The sequence below is a fragment of the Athene cunicularia genome (genome assembly GCF_003259725.1).
Source record: "Athene cunicularia isolate RWA chromosome 3 unlocalized genomic scaffold, athCun1 chr3_part1, whole genome shotgun sequence".
In the NCBI taxonomy this organism is placed as follows: Eukaryota; Metazoa; Chordata; class Aves; order Strigiformes; family Strigidae; genus Athene; species Athene cunicularia.
This window is the reverse complement of record NW_020799097.1, coordinates 48,840,153-48,861,548: the sequence shown is the minus strand read 5'-3', so window position 1 is coordinate 48,861,548 and position 21,396 is coordinate 48,840,153. Positions and strand designations below refer to the sequence as shown.

Below are 21,396 nucleotides of genomic sequence, written 5' to 3'. Positions count from 1 at the left end.
CTGCAGGAGGACGGGGCGGCGGGCACCCCCCGTCCCGTCCCGTCCAGTCCCCGGCCGGGGCGGTGCGAGAATGACTCCGCGGCCTAATGGTGCCAGCGCTCTCCCCGGGCGCTCAATTAGTATTTAATGCTTAATGAATGCTAAACTAGTCCTCTTCTAATTAACTCTTAATTACTTATATGAAGTGGAACAGCTTCAACAGGAAGGACCACGCAAGTCTCGCCTCAGCGCTTCTGAGGGCCCTGCGCGGAGGCGGGAGAGACATCAGGTCAACCCGCCTGCAGCATGGCTGGCCCTCTGGCTATTGAAGAAAATAAGGGCCCTTTTTTAACACGGTCGCTTCCTCCTCCGGGCAAAAATGTATGAAGTTAGTTATTTTTGCTTCATCAACAGACTAATACTTGGCGTCTGTTTTAAAAGTCCCCCAAACGTGAGTTGTGAAACATCGTCTCAGCTCCAGGAGAGCCCCGCAGAGCTGCCTGACTGCCAGTGAAATGCTGTACAGCAGCAAGGCTTGCCCAAACACATGAAAGACACAGAAAACCTAACCTGGGGAATATGGAGTTAGCTTATCACACTGCAACTGAAGCAAGCCATGGGAACCCTTGTCCTTCCCTACCTTTCTTACGTGTATTACACAACTGATAAGCAACTGTACCACCAACAAAGTACCGTCTCTGCACGCCTAGTGACCTTCCTGCGGCGGCTTTCAAACAGGCAGTCTATGATCATGACCTTGAGTTTGCTTAATTTTTTAGGTGTTTGGGTTTTTTCTGAGATAGACAACCTGCAAATGAGAAAATTTGATGTCTGTTGTTTCCCTCCCTTTGCTGACTTCTTTCAACCAGTAGAACCAAAACAATTAAATAATAGCACTGAGGGTTGTGTTGGGTTCATACAGCTCAGACAGTTAAGTGCTTTTGCGATAACAAAAAAACTATAAATTTCCCTATCAGATGCAACAATCATGAGTAATACGGCCCAATTACTATCTAATTTCTTGATTCTACATATGTATTGCCAGTACTAACTAATTATACAGAAGGGATAAGGAAGCACTAATGAACACTGCTAGATAAAAAAAGTAAAAATACAAAATTTTCAGGAGCACTTAAAGCAAGCCAATAAGTGATGAGAGACAATTTCTCTGAAAATTCATAATAACTACAAGTGTGACGAGGATGCTAATATTGTTCATATTAAAAACCAGTGAAACACCAAAAGAGGGGAGATTTAATTTCTTTACGGTGTCAATCTGCATATTAATATTTGGATGAATAATAGCTGTCAGTCCTCTAAATTAGTTGGGATTACATTATCAACGTGATGGTCATTATTACACTTGCAGTCAAGCTTTGGGTTTGCAAGATTACACTTGGAAAAAATTAGTTATTTGAACTGTGGATCTGGATTTCTCTCTTCCCAGCAGCTGATTTTCATAAAGTCCATGGGAACTTAATTATCTTTGAGACGTCTCCCCCTTTAAAATGTAGTTTAAACTGTCCAAGTTCAAAAGGTGTTGGATGGAAGGGAGGAGGGACAGCCAGACAGTCCAGTCATATAAGCCTTGTTTCCTCAGGGAACGAGGCTAAAGATTTTTTCTTGATCTTGAAATAGCTGCCCTATGTAAACTGTTTTGAAGTAATTTCTTCATACAAAGTACCTTAATTATATAGAGCTCTTTCAAAACACATAAAAGGCCAGGTACTTGCCCTGAAGAGCTTGTATTTTAACTCAGATAAATGTAGGTGAGCCAGTATTGCCAGTGCAAGAGGGCACAGAGACCGAGCTTCTCGAGAGGCTCTGACATGGGGCCCAGCCTGACAAGAGTACAGCACAGGAATGCTTGATTTCCAGAGCACAGCACTGAAATGTTTGATGTTCAGAAGGCAAGAAGTATCCTTGCTCTGCAGATCAGTCTTCTTCAACGTGTTTCTGCTCAAGCATTCTTACCCTTGAGACATTAGCTGTTTCAGAAATCCCTGATCAAAGGCGTTGGCAACTTAAAAAAACAGAGGACTTTCCTATCTATTCCTCGGACAGCATGGAGGAAGCCATTTCAAGTACATTCATGAATCTTTAAAGCAATGTTCTCATCTGAAAGCAAAATGCCTTTTTCTTAACCGAGAAATGTAAATCTTGATGTTTATATTCATACCTGTTTATGTTAGCATTAAAGTATTTCCTCTCTTTTTGGCTGGTGTTTTTTTTTCTCACTAGCTAATGTAAGTTGCCACAGCCAAACCCCTAATTTCACAACGTAATTAAACATGTGCTTTGCTGGTCTCCAGTGGAGAGAAAGCATAAGCCACTGTGATTTGTTCAATGAGAACTTCAGGCTGTGTCTCAAGGGATCAATTGGATGTTATTTTCTTAGATTAGTTCATCTGAGTCAGTTGAACATGACTGAAGACACTTGTTAACGCACACATTATACAAAAAAGTAGTATTTTTACTAGTCATTAGCACCTTTGTGGTAACTAATAGATGGTAATACTAGTGTGGACAGTTCTGTAATCTAAACATTTATTTGCTAGCATATGTTCACCTTCAGAGGAGAAAAAAGCAACAAATGATATTTAGTGAAGAGTAAGTTTAAGCTTTATCATTCACTAGAAGGTCATAAATAACTGGATTTCAAGTAACATGAAAACCTCTGAGACCCTTCTATCTTGAGCAATTCTAATAATGTAGAAGAACCCTTGTAAGGTCATGCTGGACACCAGTAACTGGGTATCTTTAAATCACAGTATTGTAATTCTCACAACCATGAGAAAGCCTTGGCATTCTAGCAGTCATGTGATATCCCAAAAAGTGCACTAGCCAAAAACATTTAAATAAAGAAACTACTACTCTTCAGACTCTAGCATTCTGCAGCGACTAAGACTCAAATAGTCAACACCAGCAGTGCCAGGCTTTGTTGGGCTAAAAATCCATCTAGAGTATTGCTGGCACAATGTGCTGTAAAAACATTAGTAGGAAAACTAGACGGAAGGATGTACAAATGAAAGCTAAGAGAGAAAAGTCTGAGAAGCACAAGACCCACTCGAGTCCCTGTTTGAAGTCCTACAGAGAGAAGATTTCCTTCTGCTCTCCTACAGGTGAGTGCCTTAGCTAATGGCAGAGAGAGAGAGAGGGAGTTGTAGACAGAAATAAAGGCTTGCAGCTTTTGCTTGTGCTCTTATTTAAAAAGCATGGGAAAAAAAATTATACTTCACAAAAGTAGTTTTGTTTCAGTTGACCTGAAACAATTTTTTCTGGTGATTCACTGAGGGAAAAAAAGCAATTATATTTCAAGTTAACCTAAAAAATTTCTGAACTTAAGCAGTTACCTTGGTGTCAGTCAACTAGATTTGAATTACTTCAATTTACTGTAATAATTGTTCCTTGTTTATGCTGACCCTTCAGAAAGCCACAAAAGAGGGGTTACTATTATGAAAAGTACGACTTAGGTTATTTTAACCGACACACTGCCTTCTTCCGAATACCAAAAATTCAGCATATACACATTAAACTTTTTTAGCATTTCTCTTAAATAAGCAGATTCCAGGTTGACAGTCTTCAGAGGCAGAGAAATAAACTTTAAATTTAACAAGTCCACTCTAGCATGGAATTTACTCCCTGCCTCTTCCAGCTCTTTGCCTGCTACACTTACAGAGGATATAAAGAGCAATAGCCGGATTTTAAACAACTGCAGCTTTACCTGAGCTCTGTATACAGGGAATGTACAGGGAATCTAGGTTGAGGAACCTACCTAAATAACCATGGAGATACAATTGTGAGACTGTTGAGCAGAGTGAAATGAAACAAACATATGTTTTCTTAATAGTTCTATTTTCCACAAACTGTTTACATTTTCTATTTTCTACTTAAAACAGGATATTTTAGCAAAGCAGTTCATGTCTTCAGGAGAACAGGACCTATATGCTTCCAATGTATTCTTTCACTGTAAAATTAAATTTTTAGTTCGAATGTACACTGAAAATTGACCATTTTGCAGCAGCATATAGACTAGTGAGAATACTGAGCCTGTATGTTTAACTGATTTTTTGAAAGGAAATAACCAGTTTAAGAAGCATAGATGTAAGCATAAACTCCATACTTCTTAGATGCCAAACAGAAATTTAGATATTGGATGTATCAGAAAGCCCCAGCAAAACTGAAAGCAGCAAATCATGCGAAATCAAATAAATAGAAAGCTCAGGGAAGACAAAGAAACATAATTGAACAGATCCTTACATGGGTATCTAGGAAAGGAGGTTGATAAAAAAGAACAGGCATGTCAGAAAGGCATGCCTGCTCCCATCTCTTCCCCAGAGCTAGTTATTTCCATATACTAAAATCTTTACCCCCTCCCCTTCTGTCAACAGTAGCATCCATCAGTTAAAGAGACACTCTATAAAACTAATGGAGATCAGTTGGTTTTATGATTTTAAAAAATTAATCGTGTATTAATCCAAATATTTCTGGTGGGGTTTAAAGAGGAGAAAAAAGAGAGTGCTGTTTGCCTTACCATGATGATGATAATTCTTTTTGCTGTTTACAGAAGAATAAACAAACTATGGTGTGTGAGATGCAGTCCTGTGTGTCATTAACCAAACCCTTTTTCTTAGCAATCCTCCCACGCTTTAACCCCTTCTTTCTTCTGGCAGCATTCGGTTAAAAACAAGCAAAAAAGGAAGTAGTATCTGACTTGAGCCTTTCCAACTGATAAGTCATTTGGCAGACAAATTATAACTATGAAAGGGACTCAATTAGAGGATAGGAGGAAGAGCTGCAGGAGGGTGGCAGCAAGTCCTTCAGTAAGCACCTCTACAGAGCCAGAGAACCTGTTGCAAAGAACTATGAAGTTAGCGTTGGGCAAATGCCTTACGTGCATTAATTAACATGCAATGCTAGAACGCAGATCTGCAACAGTAGGAAAAATATACCACACACGTTGGTTCTCACCAACTATTACTGTTTTCTGATCCACATTTAAGATGGCTAAAGAAAAAAAAATACTCATGCCTTTATTCAGCAGGAGATTGATTTATGCAGGCATCCTTGGTTCTTTGGTTTCCTGTCTTGGTATATTAAATCTGTATTTTTCTAGCAACTTGCGGAAAAATTATACTAAAAAGAAATTTGAAAAAAACAGAAAACAAGCAGCACCAAAAGTAGGAGCAGGGATCATTCAACACTGAAGAACTGAGAGAACATTTAAAGTCTCCTGAACTTGGAAGACTTCCAGAAATAAAATTATATGCAAAAAAATAGCATTAACATAAATTACTGTAGTTGTAACTCTTTGTGTCTCAGTGTAAGAGAAAGTGAGAAAGTTTGATATGAGTTAGCCTCACATCTTTGCTCTCAGGGTTTTGAGTCTTGCTGCTGGATCAAAACTATCATTGGATAATCTACTCAGGGTAAAGATTCAGCAAGACATCACCTCTTTTGAAGTAAAGAGTGAAAATAAACATATACTATCTGTTTTTTGTTCTAAGAGACAGGAACCTGAAAGTACTGCTTCTGTTGAGCAATAGAGGATAAATGAAAAAGCATTCTGGAGGGGAAGAAAGGGGCTTGGGAGTCTTTTAGGTCTCCCTAACCAGAAGCCACAACTAATACAGAAGCCACAACTTTCTTTTTTTCAGTTCTGAATGCAATTCAGAATGATAAAGGCTTTGTTACATAAGCAGTTTTGGATTGGCTAGTCTCCTGTCTGTCACTAACTCTAAATCGTGTATGTTGGTATAAGTATAGATTTAACATAAATTGTCTAATTTAGATCTATAGTTCACCATAACACTTCCCAATTCCTTTTAGATTAAGTATTTATGTATAATTACTGGAGACTGGAAATAGGATTATTTTGCTGCAAATCTGAGAGTATCTGTACCACAGACTAAGCTGTAAAACTCTGGAAACCAGCTTTCTTAGGCATCATCAATCTTGATCTCTTCCCCTGGCTTTCATGCAAAATTGTTGCTGTCAATAGGAGCTCCGCAGTCTTGAAAGTGTATGACATTTGAAAAAGTCTTGCAGCCTTTCAGAGCACATGCAAGAATTTCCTAACAGCATCAGTAAATTCCCAGAGCAACTCAAAATCAGGTAGTATGACAAAGACTGATAATTTTCACTAATACTACTGAGCTTACAGTCAAACAAAAACTGCTGGCTAGGTCAGCTAAAAATGGCCAAGTAACAACTCATTATGTTTTCCATTCTGCATTGTTCTCATCTAAGAAAGAGCATTTTAAGTGGCAATCTGAATTTATTTCTCTGCTAAGCACTTAGATACAGTAAAACTGATATATATTCCCAGAAGTTATGCACACTGAAAACACCTTTGAAATCAGACTGTGGAAACTGTATTAAAACTGTCAGACCATTGTAATCCATGGATCTCATTCCAGTTACTCTAATCCGTCTCCTCAAGACTGTTTATATGTTTTTACATTAAATGATTATGGGACAAAGAGGAAATAATCCTAAGGAGCCATATATATTAGCCTTTGCCAAACACATCACTGATGTGGCTACTCTGTGCTGGCTAACTGAGCTGGCTCCTCCTGGGCTAGCTTGGGCATCTCTACATGATTCTGCATGTAGCTCAAGAGCAAGGAAAGATTTCTAAGACATTCCTGTGCCCAGTCTTTCTTGTTAGCTAGCTCTAAGTGCTCAGCAGATGAAGGATACAGATTGTCTCACTCTCTGCTTTGCACTAGGTAGGAAACCTAGGTCTTCCTGCAGCTTTAATTCAGTCTAGGGAAAATATGCCTAGGAGTTAGTTTAACTAAAGCTATTAAGCATTATCAGCTAGCTCTAGATACCTAAAAGTAACTTGTTATGTCATTTGAAATTTAGAAAACTGGGGTTCTTTTCACTGGGTAAAGCAGATAGTCTGAAACTAAACATGGAAAACTAAAAGCTTTCTGCTAGCAACACCAAGACCTTCCCCAGGTCAGGCACAGTAGAAGACAGGCTGTCACAGGCATACAGGGCAAGAGGCAGAAAGCCATCCTTCTGAGCACTGCATTGCTAATGTGAGACTGTAAAACTGCAAAAGAATAAAGACAGTAAACAAGCTGCGAATTGGACTGCTGATCTGACCAAAACCAAATTTCATAAACAACAAAGTGAACTGCATGTTTGACATGCTTTGGGAAGTTGATGGTCCTGAAACATGAAAAAAATTATTGTATGTTTATGACTCTGAAAACCATTTAGTAGGATGAAAATGACAATATTTAATCAAAGTGTATTTAAATATGAAAATAATAGAGTCTCTGTTCTCCACAGAAGTTCTAATTAAATAAAAATCACAAAGTTTAACTTACATTACACATTGTGTCAGGTTATCATTCAGTACCTTTAAACATACAGAACCTTCCAAGTGAAATGTGTCTCAAGTCAACCCCAGCTATGAAGGCTCCCAACATAACAGCTGCTCTGGAAGATCTGGGATTGATAGTCTAAGTGCTTCAAAAAGCCCTTTCACAAAATGTATAAAGTATTTACACCCCTTGATAACTTCTTTGATGTACAGATTTTTCATCATGTACAGATGAAGAGTATTAAGTACAAGGAACTATTATTACTAAAATACCATATCCTGACTTTATAAAAATGGCTGGACATCTCATTTTAGATTTGAATTACAATGTTACAATTTAGCATTTATTCTAAGTAACACTGTTCACCTAAGGCTCCCAGAATTCCCTCAAACTAGTTATTATAATAATAATTATTACAGAGAATTGCCTTATTATAAATTAGAATAAACTTTATAAAACCAGTACTGAGAAGATAGGAATGACTCAAGACCTACTGATTCCCTGCAGTGCTGTGGGTAAAAATTAAATCAAGGGGAATACTCCTGCAAACTCTTTGCTTTTAATCTGACGATTACATCAGTATCGCCTAATATTCACCATTAAGGAAGAGAAACTTCTAAGAGAAAATGTTTTAATGAAATGCATTTATATTCTTAGGTGTGTTTATTTTGGGCTCCAAACAGAGTAATTATTATATAAAACATTAAAATAAACAATAACGTCCAGAAAACAAATACATTATTACTTCAGAAGAAAAAGGGAGATATATATTTTCCAGCTATTACAGATATATTATTACAGACATGTTGCATTATCCTACTCTGGACCCAAAGTACTAAATGTTAGTTGCTAAAGAGATGTAACTACAACAGCCTTTAAGTCTCACTACTGCTACTACTGGATAATTAGATGAAAATTCAAATTCCTACCTGGTATTCTTTAAAAAAAATTCAGGTCTTACCACTAAAAATATATATTGTTGATTATCAATAATGCAACAGGAAATTAGATCAAAGTGGATGAAGCTATGCTGTTCAGAAATACCAACATTTCCAAGAAATGTCAAGAAATACACAGGATTATTGATTCTGCAGTTGAATTTTGGAATGAGACATCAGTTTGGACATAGACCAATCCAACATACTCTAGGACTGGCTTTGGTGTCCGTGGCTTAGAACGAGAGTCATTAAAAAGGTACTTTTAAAGCTAACCCTTAAAAGCATCATGATTAACCAAGCACAGTTTTAACTACAACAGTTCTAGTGTTGGGCTCAAACTATTTTAGATCCTTTCTAAGTAAACTATGGTAAAAACAATCCATTAACAACTCTTGGGGACCACTTCGCTTCAGCTTAGTCCATCCTTTGTCAGTGCTTGAGAATACAGCACCAAGCTGGTTGTCTACCATTAAAACCCGGTAGACAACAAGTGATTCCTGTATGTAGAAGGCAGGTGTGCGTCTTCACTCCCATTCTTACTCTACCACTTCCCTCCCACGCCTTCTTGGCACCTGGTGGGAAGGGGGTGGGAAGACAAATCTCTGCTACTCTCTATGGTTTTCCTCTAGCTACCTACCTTTTTCATCTGCAAGTGACTCCATCTTTTGTCTCTGCTGTAACTCAGCCAGCTGCATGATGAACGTGTCTCTTCTGTTTCCCAGCTGTGCACAAGGCTCTGAACAGCAGCCAGCAACAAGCAGGGTGAGCTTCTGCTTTGATGGGTGACCGCTTAGGAAAAAACCCTCACAAACTGTCTGTACCTTTTGCCTGTTTGCAAAGTGGTTTTCTTTTTCAGGTCCAAGAGTCTGAAATTTATCTGATAAAAATTAAATCTTACATGCCAAAGAAAAAACATACCCTCAGCATTCCCAGAAGCAAACCAATCAAAACTCCTCTGGAGAACACAGAAGGGGAAATTCCAGAATTACCACTGATAAGCCTTCTAAAATCACAAGTTTCTAAACAGATCTTGATGTTCTTTTGATCTAAATTCTGGTTGCTAAACATTTATGGTGTTGTTTATTCAGATTGTTCAGACTTTTCAATCCCTATTTTCCTCCTAGACAATTATTCTCTTTTTCAGCAAATACACCCCAGAAATCAAATTGGTAAAATGAAAGAAAAAAAAAAAAAAACAGGTGAGAGGAACTGTAAAGATGGGAGAGGAAAAGAGGCTATACATTTATTTGCATGTCATAAAGTATAATTTAGAGGAAATTACAATGTCAAGTTCCATTATTAAAAGCAATGTTTGTAGAACAAAACATTATATTCTATTTAAATCTTTAGATATTGTTTGCAACCACAACAAACTCAAAACTTATCTGTTGAAATGTTACCCACTGTAATTTTGAAAATTATATGAACTAGTTTGTAGGAATGGTAGATTTCTTTCAGAATCTCTAAATCTTACTCAAACAGTAGCTTAGGCAATTCTTCATTGAAGTGAATCATGCTTTGCCTTTGTAGATCTTGAGCCACGGCAGACTGAGTGCTTGTTTTAAAGGGGTAAGTGAAGGAACATTCCAGCTTATTCACTATAATTCAGTTCTCGAGAGTATAAAACCAGAAAGATTTTTTCATGACTACCCTTTGCAAACCCTTTATTATACTGCAGCTGGAACTACAGAGCAATAAATTACCCATATTTGTGTATATATATACACATTTCTAATTATCATATGCATTATATAGCATATAAAGTGGCAAAAGCCTGGTCAGGAGGAATGAACTATTACTAAAAGCTTTGTGTCGCAACCTTCTCAGATCTGAGGGTGCACAGGTGTACTGTGCATATGCTGAACCACCTGGTCACGTAGCATGGCAAAATGGAAATAGGGTCACACCCAAGGAGAGCACACAGCTAGCTGCCAAGGTCCTGAAAACCATTCCAACACATTGCACAAGGGTGGAAGTGGTACAAGAAAAGCAAAATGCAAAGCAGTCTACAGCTCTCCACACAGATCCTTTGCACAGTGACCTAGCATGGAGGCGAGAGACAAACCCCTGGTGATTCAAAGAGCAGCTTCACAGAACTGTACTCACCAAGGGAAAGAGAAGGGAGGAGTATGCCCTTTGGGAAGAAGGCAGTAAGGTGCCTGGTGTCATCCCAACAAAGAGTTACATACAAGCATGAGCAACACTAGTGAAATGCTGAAATGCTGTGTAGCGAGGTGTTGGGCATGATGAATACACAAAGGTGGGGCAGATAAAGGATGGTCACTGATAACATTGGACTGCCTGGTACACACTCTCATGTCACCATTACCAGACTCATTATGTACTGTCCAAGCTTGATCACTGATGACAGACCTCGTTAATACTTTGCAATACATGAATAGTTCCTTGCCTTCCCTGGGCAATGCCACATTGCATATGTGGCTATCCACATTATCTCACTCCTGGAAAGCACAGTAGTGTGCCAGTTTGATAGACCTTTTATTTTGCCACCGCTTGGGGGACTGTAGATTATTCAGCAATCCAGCCCTAAAGACCACAGCACTATCACATTCCATTGCTCACATGACTGTATTTTAAGCTGTCACTAACTTTCTCAAACAGAAATACATTTTCACCTGTTGCATCCTGTAAATTTGTTCATAATATTACATGGAGCATGCGATACTAAGATGAAATTCAATTCCAAAGAACACAAGGACTATGCAGGATGCAAGACCAATGTAAAGTTGGACATAGCCTTTTTATAATCCTCCTGCATCAAAGTGGATGTGTTGAGATGCCTGGAAGGAGAGTTCTCCAAGTGACACCTGTCTTAAGTTGCCAGCCAAGAGTAAATGAATGGTAAATAAAACTAAGTAAATAACTGTCTGATATAGATTATGCTTTGGGTTTTTTTAAACTGCATGTAAAAAATCCCAACAATCTCCTTGATAAACTTTGAGAGTACTTGAAAGATGTCTATCAGAATAAGAATTTACTGGTATTCCTACTCTGCCTTCAAATATATTTATATTCTAAAGAGGTGGAGACATCCTTCCACTGTCATCTTGAATGCCAAAGTGTTAGACTACAAGACAGATTCCTCTCACACCAATATTCCACGAGCTATGTTCCTTCTATGAAAATGCTAACTAACTCCATGCCATCATCCACCCTTGTCTTTTGCATGTCTCTAAGGTTCATGTTAGCTGTCAGATGTAGTCCTGTACACCTACAGTCAACCACAGCTTAAATGCTCATGTGCTAAATTTCTCACTGAAAAGCAGCAGAAATACAAGAGAGAAAGACATTTTCAAGGTCTCTCTGTACCAGCCATAAAAACTAGATGTTGAGAGCCATAAAAAATAGATAAAGAGAGTTGCTGTATTAAGCCAGGTTGGAAATAGCAACATGAAAACTTTTGTAAGTTGAATACTGAAATGAATTTATGGTTCAAATGGGGATAAGAGGAATAATGAGCTGGGACTATGGAAAAAAGTGGACCGACAAGGAAATTGCAATGATGCCATCAGTGTAGTCAGCAGAATGGTATTTTATTAAGCAGAGAAGTAATTGTGTTGAGCAATCCTCAGAGAGGTTCTGTCATGGATAGCTGAGAACCTCTCGTGCTGTAATTAGCCATAAATGTCCAGACTTTTTAGAAGATAAAAGGTCTTTATTGATCTGTCTTACAAAGCCAATTCATAATAATCAGATACTTTTATAGTGGACCTGATGACCAAGCTTTTTGACACTGGAACTCAGAATTTTGGTCTGCCTACACAGTAAGTACGACTGTGCATGCGCAACTAGCTGCTGGATTCTTCTGTCTTTATTATTAACAAATGCAGTTGAACTGAGGGCACCTGGCATTTTATTCAATGAAATAATCATCATTCTGTATCTAGAGCATCTCTGCTGCAGTGCTATGGATGCTTACAGTGTCCTGGGAAATCTGGGCAGAATGATGCTTAACCAAAGGTACCAATTGTGGATACTCTTAACTGAGGACTTCTTAATTCTGTTGTGTGCCTCAGACAGATCAATCATTTTAGAAAGAAAATTCTATTATGAATGGCTTACTCTTCCGGGGATGCCATTACCACAATTATACTTCTTTAACTAGAGATATAAAATAAACCAGACTTACAGTAGGATCTTAAAAAACCATAAACCTAGTATCATATAACTGAAAGCACTTAAATGACAGAAACAGCTTATTCTGTCTTGTTAACACTCCTATTTAAATGTTAGGGTTTGCTTCCTTTCCTATCTGCTGTGAATTTAATCTATAAACAGCTAATTGTTCTTGCTTTGGCGTTTTGATTTGCTTTGGGGTTTTTTTTTTTGGTTTGCTCTGGTACAGCCTTTTCAGTCTCTCCTTTCTGGTCTCTCTCATTTCTGCTATCCCTCTTGTCCCTTTCTCCCTCCTGTCAAGGCCTTGACAAAGAGATGCAGATAAAGCAACGGACATGCAATCATCACAGCCCAAAAGCAAAAGTGCTTGATGTACACACATTCATAACGTGTTTATCTTTTGCTTTAAAGCAGACATAATATCTAAGTTCTGTCAGCCCGAGAAGCATCACCAATGGTGAATTACAGATGGCTGTCCCAGTGTCTTGATTCAGCATTCCTACAGGTACAACAGCACCCATATGCTATTAAAAGTAAATTGCTTGTATAGGGGCTCTGCTACTTCTATAGTTTTTAGTGTCAATGTTGAGAAATATTTATATTAAGAGGCAGCACCATAAGCTATTAAAACTGGAAGAATTAATTAAAGCATGGTTCACTCCGCTGTTACTTAGTACTGTTCTTTAGGAAGAGCTGGCCTACATGTGGGTTCTTGCTAGCAGGTGGTATTACACAAAGACTATCTGTACATGCTGGGACTAGTTTTCCTTTGTTTCCATGATTCTGAGATTCCCTTTCTGTCAAATATACCTATGGTAGTCAACACTGCCATTATGTCTCTGTAGATTGTACTCTTAAATATTCTGTCAATGAAAAGTGCTTCAACAGAAACTATCTTCCAGTTATCACCCATGGACTTTGTGGTTTTAACATTTTTACCATATCATTTCAGGTTACTGGTTTATGACACCACTCACCAAATACTGTGGACAAGTAATTTAAGATGCAGTGGCTTCTCGGAGCACAAGTGTTTGTGGGAGATGTCACTGTGACTTAAATGGTCAGCATTTAAATTCTGTCCCGGTTCTGTATTTTCTGGCTTCCAGGACGATTTCAGTACTATTTAAATTCTGTTTGCTTCTCATTGTTTTTTGTGGTGGGGTGTTTTTAATTATTAATTGCATATTTATCAACTCAATAATTCTGAAAGAATATTTCAGTATTAACCATCTCAAACTATTGCAAAACATGGCATGACTCAGAGCTAAACATCCTACAAAAACTTTAAAAGGTTAAAGAAGAGAGCAAATTAAATATTTGCTAAGTGTATAAATCCTTTGTCAACCATGTAAGAAATGCTGGCATAGCCAGGACAAAATGAGGCATTCTTTTTCCCTTCCCACATCTCTCCACCCTACTCAACTGGTTTGGTTTAAAAATTTGATTACTTTTTTTTTTTCCCCCCATGAATTTCAAAGTAAAGACTTCAATGTTCTTTCTTGCCCAAAGCACTGCATGGTTGCAGCCCAAGAATAGGAACAAATTGCATAGACAGGATAAAAGGAAAAACCAAAACAAAACAAAAACAACTTAGATAAACTATTATACCATTCGCAGGTTTCCCTAGACATTTTAAACCATAATAAGGAATTACTGTGCTGGCCAGCACAATAACTTCCTATTAAAATCCATATTAGAAGCCATACAGACAATGAATAATGTAGCTATTCTAAATCTTGTCAAAGAGCTCTCATGTGATCCATGGTTCATTATATTTGATCTTTTTCCATTCTCTCTATATACTGTTCTCTTCAATTCATACAAATTCATCAGGACAGCAATCCCAAATCTATGGCTTGTGGATAAGATCCCCCAAACTTTCTTCCATTCTTACATACATTTAAATATACATCCATACATATATATCTGTATATATGTATATATAAAAATGTAAATAAAATTCCTACATATATTCTAGCCTAAAAAAATTTCTATTGCTGTATTTTTTGACTGATCGAAACTGAAGAAATTTATTTCTCCAGATCTCCCATTAGTCCACTAGAGGCACACAATGTGTAGGAGACTTTCACAGGCAGACCTGACTATTTTAAAGAGATTAAAAGTTATGTTTTAAAATTTAAAACATGGGAGGCTACTCTCTCCTCTGTAGGAATGACAATGGGGAGCAACGTGATTAAAAAGTACCCCTACCAAAGTGAGCACAAGCATGACTAATCAGAAAGGGAGTAAGTGAATGCCAGCTTTTTGTGTGGATTATCAAGGCGTTTTGAATCTATCTGTCTAGTAACAAGGGGGAATTCCTGGTAGAAAAAAAAAAAAAAAAAAGGAAAATAATTCAACGTGTTAAGCCTGGGAGAGAGGCAGAAAGTGCAACCATTATTTCAGGGAAACAAGTTACACTTGGGGGAGGAGAGTGACTGGAAGCATCATACAGTAGCAATGAGCTGTCTGCACTGACCATGTGCATTCAGTGAGGCCTACAACCCAGATTGAGTGACCCTTGCTGTATTTCCCACACCAGGAATGGCAGTAATTTTAACAGGTAAAGAACACAATAGTTATACTAAAGAAGATTTATTTAAATACCCAACAGAACAAAGTGCATTATTTTATACAAAAGTTGAGCATACATGCAGTTAAGCAGATTGAAGCTGTGTCAAGCCTCCAGATGTCCAGCAAAGCACTGAACAGGCTTTTTTCCCCTGTGGGTTTTTTTCAGGTAATATAATAAAACTTTGTTCTACCGCAACATTTCATTAGCTGTAAAGGTATAGCCTATTTCAAACAGTTGAAAACCTATCTGGATTTTAAAAGAAAACAAACCAAAACCAAGAACAAGCCCACCCCTCTGCTTCACCTATGCTCCTCTTAGGTGACTGCCTTGCCCTTCATCTCAAAAGAAAAAAGTCCTATAATGTCATAGAATTTCCTCTTTTTCACCCTCAGTCTTTGCACAAAGCAGGTTAGTGCTCTCCTGAAATCGTTGGGGTTTTTTCCTCCTTTGGGAAAACTTACACCAGTAAATATCCTCAGCCCCTGCATGACTCACTTCTGGCTGCAAGGTTTTGTTCAGTTTTCTGACTCCAAGCTGGTGAAGGATGCCTTCTCGTCTTTGAGTCTCAAGTTTTGGGAGGAGATCAGTTAACGACTGAAAGGCCTTATCTATTAAAAATTGTGGTGAACCTTAAGGCAAAGACTTGTTTTCCTCAGGGCAGGTTCCTTTCACCTATCCACAAACTGATAATTTCGTTGTCTGTTACTTTGGAGAGTGGCTCACCTGCTTTCTCACTTACTTGGTATTGGAAGTTTATCAAATGGCAGTATAAAATGCTTTGTTTCTACTATTTAAACATCACTCTGGGACGTGATCTTGTAACCCCGTGGGATCCCAAACAGACTTTAGGTTTTGTTATTTCTTGAGAAAATAAAACTCTATAAGGAGAAGCAGTATGAGGACCTGGGCTGAATGTCTTGTGAACATTTCTCCAAGCAAGACAGAAATGAAATTAAAGAATCAGATGAATCCTAACCTGAATATATCCTAGACCTTGATGAGCTATCTTCTTGAAAGATGAGTTAAAAGAGCAGGAGGTATTAGGGATCTGCATATCTGCTGTCTCAGGAACATGGCAACGGTAGTGATAGAATAAATTCATTTAATCCACTAATTTGACACAGAATCAAAATGGGCTTCCACAGCCACACCTGAGTGTAAGAAGTACTCCACCCAGTTTCCTTCGTCGAATATTCATGTCATAGGACTGAATCTTTGTGTGAAAGGCAATGGCTGTGTTCAGGTAGCAAGTAGGTGTGAGAACTCTTATCTAGATGGAGAATCCTGAGAAACCTTTAGACAGGTACCTGGTTATAGGTCTGAAAATATGACTCATCAGCACAGTAAGAGGAAAGACAGCATTAGAGCACATAGATGTGACTTAGAAAAAAACTGTTTAGACCTAAGTATCTCACATGAAATTTTAGTCTAGATGTTTTGTGATCATTATTCCTAGCGCTCATTTTACTACCAGCAGAAGCGAATCTAAATTTGAAATTGTCTTCTACTGAAATAAAGGCCTTTCAGTTTAACTATACGGAAACCTATGAGCTTAAAGCCTCTTTGTCTTTAACTACATAATTTAAGGTCATTTGAGTTTGCCATATCACAGCTAGGGCTCCTTAATTGCTATGAGTATTTTGTCACTATTGAAGCCGTATTACTGCAAAATATACACTTATCTGTGATTTGTTCCTCAGATGGAATTATTATTTATTCAAAGGGAATGGAATGAATCAAACATTCAGGAAGCTGTTTCTGCATTCATACTGAGAACACTGGCCACATTGTTTTATTAATTAAACAGCCTTAAAGATATATTAAAAAGTCATAAAATTATGGCACAGCTATCTACCTCATGAAGTACAGGTTATGTGACAGCTCAAATAATCTTCAGTGTAGATCTGCAGAGATGTTCTAAATATAAACAAGAATCTAATCAAGCTATTTTACCTTTGTTTGCAAACAAACTCAAAGACACCAAATATTCCTACCTAGCTCCACGGAACAAAACTGGATTGTGCAAATGTAACCACAGATGCAATGCATTATTTAGGAAAAGGAAAATGTGTAACCTGAGTTTTAGAAATCTAGAAATAGAGTATTTTGCAGAACTGATATCTAGAAATTAGTTCTGAGGATTTTTTTAGTATTTAATAGTGTGTTACCAAACTTCTGTTTGCCAAAATACCAAAAGAGCAACTGCTAACCTTCATTTTAATAAAACAAACGTTTTGCATATTAAACAATACAGGACTAGAAGAGTCAAGAAAATGAAGTGTATATTTAAATCTGTATGATTTATTAATTTCTCATAAATCTAGTTACATACAGTGATTTAATAATCATGCTATTTATATATCTGATAAGAACACTTTAAAACCTCTTCCATTGTTACATAGATGACATTTTCAGTTGTTCAAATCAGAAGCTTGTAATAGTTATAAATTCCAGCTGTCCTTGCAAAGGGATAAAAAGTGAAAATCTTTGTATAGAATTAGATTTGAATCAGCATCAGAAGAATTTGATGAGAAAGCAATATTGATATAGAAAGATATCACTTTTTTCCTAAAACGATGTAGTGAGAGGAAATATTTTTGCCTTGTAATTTGGGCAACACATTTACTCACTAAACAACACTATCAAACAAGTGATTTAAAACATCTTTTCATTTCCTGCTGGTTTACCACAGCTATTTATGAAAGTCAAACAAAAAGAAAGAGAAACAAAGTTGCACTGTGTATCAAGAACAGTTGCTGTGAAGTACAGGAATAGGTAAGATGAAGATTTCTTAAACAATCCTGGGAGAAGATGAAAGGGGAAAAACAGGGTATATTATGATGAAAGTTTATTATACACTCGTTAATTGGATGGAGGGAAGACTGTTTTTTGATCAAGCAAGAGAAGCATCCAAAAGGACAGAACCTGATGGCTTTAATTACTTCTTGGATTTTTTTTTTTTCCTCTTGGAAAATAAATACAAGACAGAGACAGTCCAACAAGTTCTTGGAATATGCTGGGGACAGCTTTTTCTTCAGAAGGCCAAGAAAGCCATTAAGGGAGTGGCTATTTTAGATCTTCTGCTGACTAGTAGGCACAAACTGGCTGAGTGGAAGGGAATTTAGGTGAAAGTGAACTACACCATTTAACGATCACTACTACAAAAAGGAAAGGGAAAACAGCAAAATAACTTCCCCCCTCCCCAACCCAAATGTTAAGCTCCAGCTCCAGAGACTGATAAGCAAGGTTTCTTATGAAGACTGTTTAATTAATAAAAGAATGCAGGAGAGCTTGTCTGTTTTAGTCACTGCTGGAGTCAGCTCTTAATTATCCAAGGTAAAGGGAATAACCTAAATTAGGCAAAAACAGAGGATAACACAAATTAGGCTGTGTAAATTAGTCTGCAAGACTCTACTTACTACATTCACCTTTGAAGGGCTTATGAACAGATTTCCATAGAGAAAACATCAACAGAGAGGAGCCTGGTGCAAACAGCTAATGTTCCGTGTCATGCACCGTTTTCTACTGCTCTCCCACAAGAAATGCTGAGGAAAGGCAGGGCTTCATTAAATCCCAATTCCCATAAACCATCTATCATCAGCAGGTGATTCTATATTATTACACACATTAGCAGATTATCCCAGTGCAGAAAAAACTGCCAAATTCACACACACACACCCCCCACATACACAATTTCCTTGTTTTGTATGCTCTATCTAACAATGAGACCTTTCTATTATGCATCAAAGCATAAAATGATGTGGCCTGCTCTAATACCCTTCCAGATGCTTAGATGCTTCATTTAAAGGCTTTTCAATGTCCTTAATACAAATGGACTTGTTCCAGTTTAGAGGAATGATACCCCAACAGTTTAACTTCGCTGTAAGTGTGAACAATTTATTCCAAAAGAATAACAAAATGCCAACTCAGAGCTCGTTAGGTAACAGCTGAATTATGTCATTCTTAAATTTCCAATGAAAAAATCAAGTATCTACTTTCTTTTCGAGGAGAAGTCCTTGCAAGGAGTTAATGTACAGTTCTATCCAAGACGACAATAAGGTGAACAGCAATTTTTTCTGTTGGAAAGCTAATCTCCCCAGCTAGCTCTACTGCAATAGAAATGTTCTCCCACCACATTACAGCACCATTTTGTAGTTTTGCAACTGTGAAGAACTGAGCTCTTTTTGTAGGCATGTTTCTACAGTATCAATAGAACTAAGATGCTGAATGAGACCAAAAGGGATGTTTCAGGTTTATGTTATTTGTGCATTCAACTAAAGACCAATGAGTCTTTTCCAGAGGCTTCATATAGAAATTAGTGGATCAGATTTGCTGGCTTGAGAAGACTAGACAATAAATTTAATGGTTTTAAAGACAGAATATTTTAAGCCTTCATCAAATATATTCAGATTAATATTAGTTCCACAACCAAGAAAAAAGGAACTTTTTCAATTACTGGCCTGCTGTGTACTTTTGTTAATGTGGAAAAAAAAAAAAGTATTTCTCTCTCCATGGAAAGATTAAAATAAAGACAAGAATGATATTGCACAACCTTGTCTGCAATCTGAAATTAAGTTCTCACATTAGAACAGAAGTAATTAGCATTTTCCCTAGCTTGCTTCCATGCAGTAATACTGCTGCCAAGCAAATGAGTAACACTACATGAACTAAACGAACACTAGAAGACAAATGCGTAGCCATTTCTCCTTCTCTGGAATAAAACAACACAGAAAACAGTACAGGTTAGGTGAGAAACTGCAAAGGTGTAGGTGCTATTCCTTTATTATTTTGGCTTATATATATTTCATGAACAAAAGGAAAAAGCCATATGGTTTGTGAGAGCATGTGGAAGATCTCCTCGAGCCATTTCCTTTGTTGGCTCTTCATGCCAGCTATAGTCATTATGTACCTTCCTTATTTCCGTATATGATATTCATTTGAGAATTTTCCAGTACTTCAAACACAGGTCTTTTAAAGGAAGATTACAGTTATAACTTAGTGTTAAATTCTGTTTTCAGAATAGTAATTTTCTTTATGGTATATGTTAAGTACATGTATATATATATATTTTATGTAAACGTGCATATCTAGTTTTCTCTTACCTTTCCAAGTGCTGCTGGTAATGAGGCAGTAGACATTGATATTGCTGGAAGAACATAAGAGTGTGGACAGATTACTGATGGTATTTGGTTTTCTGGAACAGTATAGTGTCTGCCTGATATATCATAGTACCTGAAAAGAGAGTAAACATTGTTCAATTAATACATCCAAGCAAAAGAAAGTCTGAGCTAATATCTGCTGTATTTCTTGACAAAACACACTAAATGGGTTTCTTCTCTTGTAGTGGTTCCAGGCCTCTGGGACTTCTGAAGTTTATTTTAGCCAAACTACTTGTTCCTCTTATTAGATATTAATCCATCCCACCTGCTTTAGCTATCTGAAACTCTAACTTGTCAGCTTTTTCCTGATAACAAAACAACCAAAACCCAAATACAATATTCACCAAGATAACCACATCAGAGCCACAAGGTAGAAAAATGAGTCGTCTTATCTTATGTCACTCCACCTCTACAGATACAGCAGATTACAACATTTGGGGTTTATAGCTCCACATTACATCACACGTTCTGTTCACCTTCCTTCTGGAAGCTGTCTCAGTAAATAATCAGTTGAATCCTCAAAACAGAAGGTCATTTGGTGGGAAGATGCCGTCACAATTGAAAGGGTATACAATCTTCAAAAGAATACATTAATTTTTACCAAGTCAGTCCTAAAGCTTAACGGACCTAATTTTGCTTATGTTTATTCTGCAGTGTCAATTTTGAAATTCTGAATCCAGAGAAGGTGGAAAAATTCACTCAGTCTCCTCCTAAGAGAGAAATCAAATAGTAAAAACTGACCACCTTATCTCAGCTCTTTCATTTCACTGTCTGTAAAACCCAATTAGCAAGAATACAGAATTCTCTGAAGATATGGTTTCATTTAAAAGGTTGATAAAAATTACATTTTCTATATTTAGTCCTTTAGACAACTCAACAATTAGTTAAAATCCAGCTTTTTTTCACTTTTGTATTTTTATTTTTTTATTTCAAAATTGGGACTGTATTTTTCACAGGATCATATGACAATTCAGGTTAGAAGGGACCCCAGGGTGCAATGTCCTGCCCAAAGTGGGGTCTGCTATGGGATCACACCAGATTGCTCAGGGCTTTAACCAGTCATCTCTTGAAAGCATGCAAGGCAGAGATATCACAACCTCTCTGGGCAATGGTGAAAATCTAGTCTGAATCCCTTCTTTTTCAGTTTTTGCCTATTGTCTCTTGGCCTCCCACCACACACCACTGTGAAGAGTCTGGGTCCATCTTTTTGGTGACCTCCTCAGATGTACTGGGGGGCCTTCAGGCCCCTCACCACTCCTCAGAGCTGC

General features: G+C 37.5%; 1 protein-coding gene across 1 annotated transcript in view; it reads right to left on the bottom strand.

Annotated features, from left to right (window-relative positions):
- Window positions 1–20,182, bottom strand: part of CRYBG1 (crystallin beta-gamma domain containing 1) — a 65,227-nt gene extending 45,045 nt beyond the window's left edge. Inside the window, exon 1 of the mRNA XM_026845279.1 lies at window positions 20,072–20,182. Coding sequence (XP_026701080.1) covers window positions 20,072–20,107 — 36 coding nt within the window. The 5' untranslated portion in view covers window positions 20,108–20,182. The remainder of the gene's footprint in view (window positions 1–20,071) is intronic.
- Between the last annotated feature and the right edge of the window lie 1,214 nt (window positions 20,183–21,396).